Below are 15116 nucleotides of genomic sequence, written 5' to 3'. Positions count from 1 at the left end.
TTTCTTTTTAGAAGTTTCAGATGTCTGCTGTCATATGTGTTTGTAGTGATTTTGGCAAAATTATTTAGGGGTCAATCCAGACAAATGTCAGCTTAAGCAAAGTGCCTCATAGAACATGACGGCAGGCAACAACCACAACGTCCACCTAATCGGCCCATTATGCTTTCCTACAACAATACCGCACACCCTGTTTGATCTCTAAACTCACCCTCCCATTCTGTTTTTCCCACCACTATTGATCTGTGTTTGTCCAATAGGCTCTTGAATTTTGATACTGATTATTCACTGCCACTTTCACTACCAGTAGGAGGAAACTCGAAGTATTGGTCATCCTTTATGTGAAGAAATGGGTACTTTATTTATTCTGGAGTCAGCCTGCTTCTTTCGGGTGCCTCAAATTTCCATTCCACTAATAAATCCTTGTACAATCACCAATTCCATTAAACTCCTTGTTTCCAGATACCACTACCTGCCTGGGCATAAGGATCAAGCCCTTCACATATAGAACCCGGTGCCAGTTAGTCTTGTATGGAGCCTGTCTGTTCACAGGCCATGTCACAGTACATAAGACACATTTCTGGGAGTCTGCATAATACTTATTGTGGTCCATCCCCTAGATCAGCTTTAACATGAAACTGAGCACAGTAGGAATAACACAGAACTGCTTCTTTCTGACACTTTCCAAAACCTTGCGTTTGAACGCTCGGTAAAAATACACTTCAATAAATAACACAAATAAATGGGCATTCACCCAGGATTTTATGTGGCTGCTTTCCACAGAACTCTGGTTTTTTTTTCCTAAACCTACAATGCAGCAAGTTCTGTTCTAAACCCTTTCCCCATACACTATGCCTTTAAAATGTGTTTGTTTTTTATTTTATAGGCCATTGTAATGAATATGGAATGTCTCTGGCAAGTTGTTTTCATTAAAAGCGGTGTTCTGTGTTTCATAAACGATTTGGCTGCAGTTACTTAGGATGGTCTGCTCGTAAATATTTTGTATTACCAGGTACTGCAAAGAAATTTACATCTGACAGTAAACTGCAGATGATCAAATATTAATGCTAAACTAAGCTGGAAATAAAGCCATTGGATCATCATGGACTCCAAATGAAGCCTTTCAAGACTTGGACACTTTCCAGCTGTAAGGGTGTCAGCAGTGTGTCCCTTACTTGTTGCATCAGAGTCCTCACAGACACGGCATGAGGAGGTCAGAGAGAGGAGGCATGTGTTTATGCTTCCTGACCCTCCCCAATGTGTTTAATCAAGCTCATGAGTCCAGTCTGGCTACTAGCTTTGGGAAGGTGGCTAAGGCTTAAGGTCAGAGCGCCCAGTGCTTCCAGGAGAAGGGAGATTTCTTGGGGCTGTAAGGAGGATCCTGAGATTGAAAGCATCAAGAGGTGAAGAATAGTGAAAGGAGAGTTAGTCCCACACTCCTTGCATTTCACTGAAGCTTTATCTTAAGATTTGCACAGCACATTTCTGCTTGGGAGTCAGAATACGGACTTGAAGGAGTCAGCAGAAGCTCGTCTGCTCAAGAGAGTTTCCAGTTACACTTACTGGATGACAGAGATCTGCACAACAGAAAACAGTCGCTACAAGGGGGAAAGCCCGAGGAGGCTCGCATTCATTTAAGAATACCTCAGAGCTATGGGTAGTGAAGTAAGAAAACCCCTACTGCCTGAAGATTTTGCAGTGATAATGTTTTGGACCGTGTAATGTCTTCTGTTTTTGCTGTATGGCTTGCACTATTTTTCAATGTGCAATCTACAGGTTTTATTCATTTGCTGTAATACTCTAGTAAATGATTTCTTTTTAAACAATAGCAGACTCTATGGCAATGTGTCAGTTTTACTGGAAGGTATCAGAAAACCTCCTAACTGTTGTCAGAGTAGCACAGTCTTGCCCAGTTTTTATTGTGCAGAGTTAGAACCAGGGGTGTGCAGTGGAGACCCCCCATGCTTTCCAGGTGAAACACTTACTGTAAAGTAGAAATAACTTGGCACTCGTCTGTGGTAGTAGACAAGGTTATATGGGAAACTGGGATAGAAAAATAATAAATGTTCTATACAATACATGGGTATGTTTTCTTCATGAGGGGTGCTGGTGTGTCTACCCACAATGGCAAGGGGGAAAGAGCAGTATACTCAGACTAACTAATAGAGGTTACTTCCTGTCTAGGTAACTCAGTCTCATCCCTTCCTATATGGGGACAGGAGATACAGCCAGGGAAAGTTAACCCCTTGCTGTTTGATTTAGGGTATGACTTTTAATATTGGGATTCCCTTCTCAATGGCTAAACATAAACCTCCCATATCAGAACAGCAATAACTGCCAGCACTCAAACAGTAACAACTCTATCTATGAAAAGGCAGCACAGCAAATATTACACCAGGCTGTAAAACACCAATATACATCCTATTAGGAAATCAGAACAAGCCAGGCTGTTATAGATTGCTGCACAGAACCTACATGCTGGCAGAATACCTCATCTTAGTCACAAGTGCAGAATACAGAAGACCCTCAACTAACATAAAAATAAAAAAATAGAAAGTATAAATAGAAACATGCTGACAAAAACTGAACTGGAAACCGCAACAAACCAGACTCCGTATGCAGTGCAACAATGCAAAAACAGAGTCATTACCATTTCTCATAAAACACCAACAAATGTAAAATCAATAATAATAAAACCATACTAATAAAAAGAACAAATATTTCAAAATAGCTAATTAATAGAACATCAATAATTAAAAACTAATATAAAAAATGTTCCAGACACTAATAAAATATTTCAAAAAGCAGATACAAAGACACAGAGGTAGATTTTAAAAACATAAGCGAGGGGCGTACTTTTGTTCGCGGCACCGGCGCGAACAAATGTACACCGGATTTTATAAGATACGCGCATAGCCGCACGTATCTTATAAAATCTGGGGTCGGCGCGCGCAAGGCTGCACAAAATCGGCAGCCTGCGCGCGCCAAGCCGCACAGCCTGCCTCCGTTCCCTCCTAGGCCGCTCCGAAATCGGAGCGGCCTCAGAGGGAACTTTCCTTCTGCTTGAAGCAGGCGTAATTTGCCTGCGCCGCCTCGGCATCCCCCGGCACAGGCCGCAGTGCCGGGGGACTCGGGACTGCCCTCCTGGCCCGCCCCCGAACCGTTGCCACACCCCCGGACCCACCCCAGACTGCCCCCTGACCCCGGACACGCCCTGGACATGCCCCTCCCGCCCCTTTTACGAAGCCCCGGGACTTACGCGTATCCCGGGGCTTTGTGCGCGCCGGCGGCCTATGCAAATAGGTGCGCCGGCGCAGGGCTTTTAAAATCTAGCCCACAATAATTAAAACTAATATGATAAAAAAAAAGACCTCTGGTCTCCATACCTGGGAAACTTGGATTTCCAGGTGCCCTGAGATTATCATGAATTAGCAGAGGAGAGGACTGGGATCCTTACTTGCAGACTTTTTCCTCTCTCTCATGCACACACACACATACATACATATATACCTGCTGTTTGTCACTTACACACATGCTCTGACTCACACACATACACTTTCAATCACACATGCACACATGCTCTTGCACACAATCACACATACAAACCAAGCTCACTTAAACACAAGCTTTCAATCACACATACATACATGTTCTCTCACACACATACACACATACTCTGACTTACATACACATGCTCTCAAACATGCACACATGTTTTCCCTCTCACACACAAGCTCTCTCATTTACACACATGCTCTCAATCATACACACACACAAGGTCACGTACATAATGCATGCTTTGTCACACATGCTTTCAATCACATACACACGCATGCTGTCTTTCATACATGCTCTCAATCACACACACACACACAGATACATAACCTCTCACTCACTTTCCACTCCCCACAGAAGCACAAATGGCAGCAGTAACACTCCTACTCCTCTTCCTCATCCAGCACACTGTGGCTCCAGTAAAGAGGAAGAGTCCCATCGACCTCGGAAGCCAATGCTGCTCTTTCTTCTGCTTCTGACCACCAGCTGCTTCTCTTCTTGCTCCAGGCCCACGCTGCTCCTTCTGCTGATTAATAGGGCCTGGGACTGATGCTTCTTCTACATCTGATGGCAGCTTAGCTTTTGCTCCTTCCCGTGTGCAAGGACACACTGACCACCACTTCCGGGCCATGCAGGCAAGAAGGAGAGGCCATGCCACTACGTCCGCCATCCCCAAGTGTTTCTACTAGCTATGCTGCCATTTTCTGCCCAGGCTGTCAGCATTTTCAAGCCCTTGCAGAGGAAGAGTAATTCCATGGGGTAGAGGATGGGGAAGGAAGAGCAGCTGGACCAGCAGAAGACTGAGAAGCACAGTATCCTGCCGATGGAGGGTGGTGACACACCTGCTTGTGCTTTGCGACACACTGTTGTGGCACGACACACAGGTTGAGAATTGCTGGTCTACCTTACAGTCTAATCGAATGTTCTCAAAATGAAGTCCTCTAGTACAGACAAATCTCCCACACTTCATAGTGTAGCTCCTGTACTTAACATTTTAGCTGTATAAATTGCAGGAAGTGGGTCAGGGTGTTTGGAATTCCATTGTAGAGGGCACTACAATAGTTTAGGTGAGAGATTATCAGAACTTGGACAGCAATTGCAAAGGGTGGCATCCAGGAAGGGTTGTAGATGATGGAGCTGGTGGAGGTGGTAGGTGGCTGATTTTGATACTGCTTGGATCTGGGCTTTTATAGTAAATTGTGAATCTAGGATAAAGCTTAGACTTTGAACTTGAGAATGGAGGGTCAAGGTTGTTTCATCTCAGGTCATCCATAGGAGGGAATGGTTGGATTCTTTCTTCCCAATCTATAACATCTTTGGCTTGGTTGAGTTTAAGCTGAGTTTGTTATGGTGTAGCCAGTTGGCAATTATAGTTAAGTAGTTGTTGAGATTAGTAATGGTTGAGTCCAAGTCTGCGCTCACTAGTATTAATAATTGTATATTGTCAGCATATAAGTAGTATGTGATAAGGACATAAGATTTGTCATATTGGGTCAGACCAAAAGTATTCAACCGGGTCACAAGTACCTAGAAGGAATCCAGAAGGTCAATAGATTTCATGCTGCTTATCCCAGAGATAAGCACTGAATTTCCCCAAGTCCACCTTAATAATGGTTTTTGGACTTTTCTTCCAGGAACTTCCAAACCTTTTTTTAAACCCAGCTACACTAACAGCTTTTACTACATCCAGAGTTAAATTAGGCATTGAGTAAAAACATATTTTCTCCTATTTGTCTTAAATATATTATCTAATAACTTAATTTCATGTCCCCTAGTCTTTGTAATTTTTAAAAGCATAGACAACCAATTTGCGTTTACCTGTTCTACTCCACTCATTATTTTATAGACCTCTATCATACCTCCCTTCAGCTGACTCTTCTAGCTGAAAAGATCTAATCTCTTTAGCCTTTCCGCAGAGGCATATCATTTCATTCCCTGTATTATTTTGGTTGCCCTTCTTAGTATCTTTTCTAATTCCACTTTAACTTTTTTGAGATGTGATTACAATTGTATGCAGTATTAAAGGTGTGGTCGCAGCATGGAGTGATACAGACTTTTGGATTTTTAAGTCTGGGTTTAAGTTTATTTGCAGACGTTATGCACTGCTAAGAGCAGGTATAGCTTCCTATGTGTAACTTATACACATATTAGGGGACTTTACCCCAACATTTTCTAAGCAAAATTATGTGCAACTAATCGCTTTGAAACCTAGCAATAAAGTCTGTGCATATAACAGGTACATGAAGATTTTACTACTATCTACAGTATTCTAAAATTACCCTCCCAAAGATCAGTTGTATGTCAGCATAGCAGACTTTATTCTACCTATAATCTGTAACTCTGGGGATAAATAAAGAGCAAACTCAGGATCTAATTCACTTAGAAGCAGGTTGAACACAATAGACAATTCATCCATAGTATATGCTAATAGTAGTGTGATTGGTCTCCCATCAGGGAGCCTCCTTATTAACTAAAAAAAGAATTCTGGGTGGGGGAGATTTCCTGTCTTGCACTGGAGTATTTTTTATTTGAAGGAAACGTGGTTTATAGAGGTGTGATATTCATAATGACTATCAGATGACAGATCTTTACGGTGAAACTGGGCGAAGCATTTACACTATATCAGGGTGTCTTAAGTGTTTTAGGCTGAAGGTTATATGATCCTTTAAGAAGGATGGGGAATCTTAGTATAAAAGGAGTGGCTTAAGAATTTGGCAGCAAGTTGTTAGAGGGAACCCATCCAGTGAGCAGGTTCAGCCCATGGTGGCCTCTCATGTGAGAGGGACCTTCAGGAGCTTTCCCTGTCAAGGGGAAAGGCCTGAGGTGTGAGGCATTTTTCCTCAAGAGAAAGCAGCTAAGGAGCAGTGTGTCTCCTCAAGGAGGGACAGCAGGGGACCTGACCTGAATCCTGGAAGGTGGGCTGGAAATTTGGAGATGAGTCCCTAGAGAAGAGTTTGGAGTGAGAGCCAGGACACCAAGGAAGTTCCTGCGGATCGCCTGGATGAGAGCTGGGAAAACAGATTCCTGATCCTGGGAGAAGAGATACTATGAACAATGTAGTGGGTACTGGAAACATATTGTGAAGCATGTGCGATTTTGGGATTGTGATATCCCTGCTCTCTGAAATAGGGGAGAATAGTGATCTGTAGAAGTGATAATTGTATTTACTCAAAGTATGTGGAGCTGTTGGATGGAGGAGGGGTGAGGAAATGTCTAGAGATGGTTCTCCTAACTAAGGAGAAGTGTACCTAGTTGTTGAAGCACATATACCTCTAATTATCTGTGTATATTTTGCAACTACCTCACTCTAGTTGTGCAAGCCTATGTACCCTGATTTAAAGCAGCACATTTTTACTACTCTATTTAATACTGTTGATATTACCAGAAAATAAAAACTTGTAAGGAATATTCTTCAGAACGAGTCCCATTTTTCTGGTAATTGTTGAGGTAAGGCTAGAAGAATTTTGCAGCCAAAGGGAGTCATGGAGAGTTTTCTTTTTAGTACAAGGAGAGCCCTTTCCAGCTGAGGACACATGCACACCCTCCTAGTTTCTGGGTCCAGATCCACTATACCTTCTGCTTGACTTGTATTCCCAAAGACTGGCACTTGGCTCACACTGGTGCCTGACCATATCACATTTTATATGTCCCATCTGGGAGGGGATTACCGTAGGATTTGTAAAATATGATTGCACAAACAATATTATAGCAATAATAATTAATGTTGCACATATTGTAGTATTAGTAATAGAATGATACCACATATTATTAAAGCTTTACTTGAATTACTGTAATTTCCTGTTTGTGGGTCTTCCAGATAAAGCATACAGTGGTTGCAGGTTCTACAAAATATGGCAGCAAGAATTATCTTTACCTGTTTGCAAAGATTTAGTGCAGTTCCTTTATTGCATCATCTATGCTGGCTACCCACAAAAGAGTGAAGCGAAATAATTTTTATTTTCCAGGTTATTAAGGGTACAAGGGTGAATATTTGCAGACTTTGTTGAAGGCTTATATCCCCTTGATTGGTCTATGTTCTTCTGAAGCTGCTTTACTTCAGGTTCCTACAAACCAAGAAATACATAGTCATTAATTGGAGGAAGTTTTTCTCTATGGCGTGTCCTGAATTGTGGAACTCGGCCACTTTGAAGGTTAGGTTGGAGTTAAATTACCTGGCTATAAATAAGTGTGTATCAGGATACCCTTAGAAGACCAGAACCACGTATTTAGCCTGGTCCTCTTAAGGCAGGGTCCAGAAGGGAAATCTGGTCACAGGGTAATTTCCCTAAGCAGGGGGATAAGAGAGCATGTCTAGGAGGGAACAGGAAAGCCCTAGGATGCGGAGAAAGCAGCTCCTATGACAAGTCTGTCTATTGCTGTAACTTTTAATTTAGTACTGAGGTTAGCAGATCTTTCTACCTGTTTTCTGTTATGCTGTAAATAATAAAGCTGATTCTGTGGCGAAAAGGCCAGAGTCCAGAATACTCTGCCCTCCGGCACCCTTATAAAGCAAAAGACCACTCCCATGTTATCACATATGGTGACAATAGTGGGATGTGTGTTCTAAGCACAAAGCAGAGACCCATGCTAGAGAAAAAAACAAAAACAAAAAATATTGGGGACCTATTTCTGCAGAGCAAAGATTTGCGTTAAAGACTTTTGTCCTAAACGTTAGCAGAGAGCAGAGAATCGTGATAAAAAGAAATCTTGTCTACATATTACATTTACGCTGACGACTTACAAATTCTCATTCCAATGCAAAAAAACATAGAATTCACTTACAAATTGTCAGCAATGTATTTATCCACAATCAAACAGTTACTTACACATTTAAAACTAATATTAAATGTCGACAAAACGGAAGTCATTCTTTTGGACAGAAGACCAATCATTAGTATGCCAGCGCCCTTAAAAGTTGAGGATCAATCAACTGCATTAAAACCACTATCACATGTTTGCGACCTAGGAGTCACCATTGGCTGTGAACTAAATTTTAAAAAACACATTTTGCTGAGATTAAAAGAAGGATACCACACAATTCAAATGCTAAAACGGTTAAACCACTCTTAAACCCATCCGATTTTAGAATGGTCCTACAGTTACTTATTTTTACTAACATCGATTACTGTAATTCACTTCTACTAGGTTTACCATCATCCACTATTCGGCCACTACAAATTCTACAGAACACTGCAGTTCGAATTCTAACAGGAACTAAGAAACATGACCACATAACCCCCACTTTAATTTCACTGCATTGGCTACCAGTAAAATATCGAATAGAATTTAAGAATCTATGCATTCTGCATAAAATCATATATGGGGAACAAATGGACTGGCTTAATGCTAACATTCAACTCCATACCCCCCCCCCCCCCCCCCAAAGAAACCTTCGCTCTGCCAATAAAGGTCTACTCTCTATCCTTTCTGTACATACCGCTCATCTAAATCAAGTACAAGAACGTGCACTATCACTGGCCGGACCTAAAATCTGGAACTCTCTTCCAACAGAGATATGACTGCATTCTGAGCTAAAAACTTTTAGAAAAGAGGTGAAAACATGTCTATTCATGAAGGCCTATCAGGATGCAAAATAACATAACTCATAATCTGCATTTATCTTTCTTTTATCTCTAGAGACCCTTACAATCACCCTTGCTTTTACAGTATTATTTGAGCATACATTATTTTAATTTGTATAAATATTTTAGTTGTTGACTTTGTAAGTTAGTATTTTATTAATTGTAATGTATTTTGTTTTTTTGCTTTCCTTGTTTTTACAAACTTATGTAAACTGTTGTGATGGTCACAAACTACGGCATATAAAACCTATTAAATAAATAACCTGGGGCCTGGTTGCAGGAGCAGCCCTGAAAGTATGTAAAGCAGGCCAAGGGGGCTAGCTCCACTTGGACAATGAGGGACCTAGAGTAAGTTAGAGCTGGAAAGGATAGGATTTTTTTTCCCCTTTTCAAAAAAAAAAAAAAGTAGACTGGGGTGGTAATCTTCTGGGAGCTGAAAAGCCTTAACTACAGAAGAGCATATACTAAACTAGCATGGAACATTTACTCCAGTCTATCATGGAGTTGTAGAATTATCATAGAGGGGCAACAGCAACTACAAACTGTTATGCAGACCCTGAATGCCCAACAGCAAGTCCTGCAAGAGGATTCAAACAAGCACAAGGGCCCTTTGTATGGATTACAGAAGCCCTGCAAGTTAGTATAGCCCTGCATACTCCTCTTACTCCTATGATACCTAAGATGAGCCTACAAAGAAACCTAGAGAAGGAATGAAGAAGCTGGAAATGGCAAACCAGATCATGAGAGGATTATTGTGAATGCTAAACAAGAAAGAAAGGAATATATGTACACTAAGGAGAAGACATAGAGAAAGAACAGACATGGGACTTAGGCTCATAGGTTTGCTTTCATTGTGGAGAGAGAAGCTACTTTACCAAAGAAAGTCCCGGGATTGAAGAAGAAACTATGGGTGCCAACGTTACAACAACCCACGGTCAAAGCTTTGTGACCTTAGTGCTTTTGTTGTCTTGGTTGAGCTGGATAGGGTCCCTGCACAGGCTCTAGTTGATTCTGGGAATGGAAAACCCCTCATTCAGAGGGAGCTAGTTAAGCAAGTCTACATTGATTATGAACCTCCAGTGACTGTAGCATACACTTATGGAGACCAGCGGTGGGGCCTTGCAACATGGGGCTCACTGGGGATGTTGGCTTTTCAGGCCAACCCTGAAGAGGGAAAACTCCAGTGGTCCTCGTAACCAGTTGTCCTGGGATGAAAGTTTCCATATTTTGAGATTTTATGGGCCCACCTTAACATGGGATCCAGCAACTAAGATGAAAAGTCCTTGCTAGAGATCTTCCCTTAGAAGTTGAGAATTTAATCTTGTAGAAAAGGAAGAGGTATTAGACCTCTACAAAATGTGAAGAGAAAGGAGTGGAACTCAGATACTCTGTGACTTGTATGAGATGTTGATCCTTATGCAGGCAGTTATTCTCCTAAATGCAAGAGGAAAAGTTGAGTGGTTATTTGGAAAGATGCATGCCAGGAACTTTACTGTCTCTTCTTTGCATGGTGACATAGATCAGAGGTAACAATATATGAAGGATGCCAGGACAAAGGGGGGCCCGTGGGCACTCTGGGAACCCTTAACTGATTCCCCAGAAAGGGTGGAGGAGGGTAACCCTGTAAGAGTTAAATGAGCCCCTCTCAAAATTGGTTTCCTTGAGTTTGGCCAGGGCACATACAGGTGTTAGAGGGGAAGGTACTCTCCGGCTTAGGGAGCCCCACCCTGACCCTATCCTCTGTTGGAAAAAGAAATGGAGAGTCCCAGTTCAGGGCAGGAAAGTTAAATAGGAATGTTGATTCATTTCCCCAGGAGGTAACTCAGATAGGAACAGGCTCTTGACCTGGGAAGAGGGGGATGTAAAGGAGTATATATTGGGACCCCCTTAAAGGACCAAGACCAGGCATTTGGCCTGGTCTACTTAAGGTACATCCCAGAAGGGAATTCTGGTCCTAGGGCATTTCCCCAAGCAGGGAGATAAGAGAGCAGGCCCAAGAGGTTCCAGGAAGGCCCTGAGGCTCTTATGACAAGACCGCTTGTCTATTGCTGAGGTAAGCAGACCTTTCTACCTGTTTTCTGTTATGCTGAAAATAATAGAGCTGATTCTGTGGAGAAAAGGCTGGAATCCAGACTACTCTGCAAAGTCTGTTCGTATATCACACTGGCCTTCAGAAAAAAAAATAAAAAGTTGAGTGTCTCCTCTAGGAGGATCGTAGTTTGATGGAGCATAGAGCAGACTGGAGTCATTGTCTTGTGGGGGAAACAGATGGGTAAGGATTGCTGTGGTAGATGGGAATATTCCTTTGAGGCTGGGTAGAGTAGGAGAGGCTTCTCAGGTTAGTTTGAAGGCAGGAGGGAAACTGAAGGAGTAAGTGGAGTGGTGGTGGGGAGTTGTATGGAGAATGTGTATTGTTAATTATCGTTACTTTTAAATGTGTTTGAAGGTATTGTTGTATTCCATTATGGACAAATCTGGTAGCTGATATGGTGATTTATAAGAAATAAATGAAGTATGCAGATGGGAGTGTGCCGCATCTCCCTCTTCTCTTTCTTCCTCCCCAATCCCAGGTTTTCCCTTATCCCCCTTCCAGTCCCAGAGCCTCATTCCATCTCCTTCCTTTCCCCCTCCCCTATCCTCCATCTCTGACTCTCTCCATTTCCAGTCCCCTATGCCTCCCTTCGTATCCTGAAATCCCTGCTTCCCATCCTCCTCTATCCCTGTGCTGATCCCCTCTCCTTCCCCCACACTGATATCTGAGACCCCATTTTACCATCCAGTAAAAACAATTATACAGCCACTCAAGCGAGGCTGAAAAACTACACATCTAAAATAAAAGGTGCTTGCTTTAATATGCAAAAAGATGCAAATTTAAACAAATGTGCTGACTTTCAGAAACTTTGCTCTGGTAATTTCCTATCTCTTGCTGCAGGAACTACCCTTGGCTTAGTACTAATTTTGTAATACAGTGACACCACACATATTGGGCCAGATTTTATAACATGCGTGCGGGCGTAGATTTGTTCGCGCAACCCAGCGCGAACAAATCTACGCCCGATTTTATAACATGCGCGCGCAGGGGGGTGCACAATTGTGCAACCTGCGCGCGCCAAGCCGAGCAGCCTGCCTCCGTTCCCTCCAAGGCTGCTCCCAGCCCTAACTAAACCCCCCCTGACCTTTATTGAAGAAGTTATGCCTGCCTCCAGGCAGGCGTAACTTGCGCGCGCTGGCTCTCCATCCCCCACCTGGTGGCTGTTCCGGAGGCCTCGGTCCTGCCCCCGCCCCCGGAACGCTCATTTTCTTGCACGCGCCGCCAAGCCTATGCAAGATAGGCTCGGCGTGCGCAGGGGGAGGCAGGGGTAGGTTTTCAGGAGTTGCGTGCGTATCTTACGCGCGCAACCCTTTGAAAATCTACCCCATAGTGTTAAGATCAGTAATAAGGAATTGATACAACTACTAGGCAACTCTGGTAGTCCTGAATGCAATATTTTAGTGTTCATACTGCATAGTGTTACTTAACAGCACTCGATCATAAAGTAATGCTCCATACACTGGGGTAGATTTTTAAAGTTCTGCGCGGGCATAGATTTGTTCGCGCAACCCGGCACGAACAAATCTACGCCCAATTTTATAACATGCGCGCCGTGCTTTGCGTGCGCCGGCGGCCTATGCAACATAGGCATGCCGGCGCGCAAGTCCCTTGCACGCGCAAATCCGGCTGGATTTATGCACGCAAGGCTTTTAAAATCTGCCCCACTGAATTCTAGTGATACTTGTAACAGAGTAATATTACACACTCAATTAACAGTGAGGAAACTCAGGTATGGAAGATTTCCTATCCTTGCTATTCAGATATTCTGGTGAATATGTTAAAGAAAGAGAAGAAGAGGGCTCAGGATGCCATTGTGCAGCTGAATGCCTCTGACACCAGTGGGCTCAGAGGAACCGAGACTCCCCTGAGAGCAGCTCAGGCATCACCAATATCTGGCAATCCCAGGGAATTGCTCATATCAGAACAGAAGCCTGGATTTCTGCACCGCAACGCAGGTAAGTGTCATTTATGTGATCTTAATGCATTTTAATATTTCTATAACCCCCTTCTACATCTGGACTGGACGAGGAGGACACACTGGGATGCTGCTGGGTGATCACAGAGCCCAAGCAGCTCCCTAGGGTTCTTCTGGCAGTGGGTAAGACTTTCTTCAGGGCTCTGATAGCTTTCGCCTGTTCCTTTGGGCTTTCAGCTCAATCAGAACTGCCCTCTGTTGGGCTGTGGCACCATGAACCTTCATCTGCAGCTACCCAGAATATTTCCCCATGCTCTATCCCTCTCCCACTTAGCTCAGGTGGGAGTTGTGAATCAGAGAGCCCTCCAGAATCCTGGGGCTCCACATTACACCCAGCATAACTGGTCCAGGAAACAGAGACCTGGGCTAGGAATTGAATCAACCCCAGCTCCGCCATGTGGCAGTTCCCGCTGCTTGCCACAGGGCCAGTCCCCTTCAGCCTTTTATTTAACCCCACTCTTTCCGCCTCTGCTGTGCTCCCTTATCTTTCTTACAACTATGCCATGCATCTCTGTTTCTGTTCAGGAGAACAGACAGAGTGACAGCTTCTGCAAGTTGTTGACGGTCTAGCTCCATGTGACCATTTGACAGGGTCCAGGCCTAGTTTTTCTAGCTCCCTGCCGTAGCAAGATGACAAGGACCAGAACACACTGGGGAGGGAGCTTGGAAGACAGGTTAGCAAGAGTCCTCTTCTGAGTGCTATGGCACTGATAGATTGCAAGCCTTGGTCTATTCTATGTACACATTGACCTGCAAATTCAGTTTTATATTAGCCTGGAGCACAGGTTGTTACATTACCTTCCTTTTTTTCTTTCACCAAGGAATATTTATACAAGAGGTGCTTAACACTGCCCCTTCCAAGCCATTTAGTAATGAAAAACTAAAGGAGAAGTCATGAGTCACCAGAGATTTTGCACAGTACATCAGCTCAAAAAACATTTAGCCAAGCCAGAAAAAGGTTAACGTTTTCTTTTTTTCCTCCCCTAGGAGTCTGTTTTCCTTTTATTGAAATAATGAGAAAGTCTGCTTGTTCAACCCTGAAGTTGAAAAAGCCCATATTGTTCTCTTTAAAATAGCAGCAGCCTTAAAGAGTTTTTATGTTGCTGAAGCGCCCTTTCCAAGTCGTCACCTGGAACCATTCAAGGCTCCTAAAAGCCCTCCGATGATTCACCGCATCCTTTAACTGTTTGAGAGTCTGTGCCAAACCAGACCACTATCTCCCCCCTGAGTGATGCCAAAGGGATTCTGGAAGGTGTGTGGAGAGCTGAGCATCTACCAGGGCAAAACTGCCTGACTGTGCTGGGATCGGGCTAAGATGTTTGTCACGCACTTCTAGATGCAGTTGCTGTAATGGATCCAGCAGTACTGTGGCTTTGGAAGTGCACACAAGGTTTATTGTCACAATCACACTTACTGCACTGGTAAGAAATATGGAATTGTTTGTGGCTGGGGGATAACATGCTTTTCTGTACAGCGGCAAGATTGGACTGCGATTCCAGAAAGTTCATTATACCTGCAGGTTTGACATGCATTGCGGTGCCCTGAAACTTATGTATTTGAAGACAGATGAAAGCACAGCTGGAGCTGCCCTTAAAATATATGCGCACTTTCCCTTTGAAACTTGTTGCAGTTACAAAATGCCCTTAGACACTTGTATAACCTATGGTAACTAATTGAGACGTTTTATTCCAGCACCCCTATGTGGAAGTTGCTGATGATTCAATTCAAAGGAAAGACTGATATGCAGGGACCAGGAAAGAGACTTTGGGGTGATAGTGGCGAAGCAATGGGACAAAGCAGTGGCTAAAGCCAGAGTGAGTCCTGACCAGCAGGAAAAAGATGATAATGCTCCTGTACAGGTCTTTGAGGTCTCGCCTGGAATCCTGTGTTCAGTTCCGGAGATCGTGTCTCAAAA

At 43.3% G+C, this 15116-nt stretch overlaps 1 protein-coding gene across 2 annotated transcripts in view; it reads left to right on the top strand.

Moving 5' to 3' along the window:
- The window catches only part of KIF6 (kinesin family member 6), an 811696-nt gene that overhangs the window by 467692 nt on the left and 328888 nt on the right, over window positions 1-15116 (top strand). For both annotated transcript variants that reach the window (XM_029592929.1, XM_029592928.1), the window contains exon 13: window positions 12987-13181. In XM_029592929.1, coding sequence (XP_029448789.1) covers window positions 12987-13181 — 195 coding nt within the window. The remainder of the gene's footprint in view (window positions 1-12986; window positions 13182-15116) is intronic.

The sequence above is a fragment of the Rhinatrema bivittatum genome, chromosome 3 (genome assembly GCF_901001135.1).
Source record: "Rhinatrema bivittatum chromosome 3, aRhiBiv1.1, whole genome shotgun sequence".
Lineage (NCBI taxonomy): Eukaryota > Metazoa > Chordata > Amphibia > Gymnophiona > Rhinatrematidae > Rhinatrema > Rhinatrema bivittatum.
The sequence above is the reverse complement of the archived record's forward strand: the minus strand, read 5'-3'. Positions and strand labels throughout refer to the sequence as shown.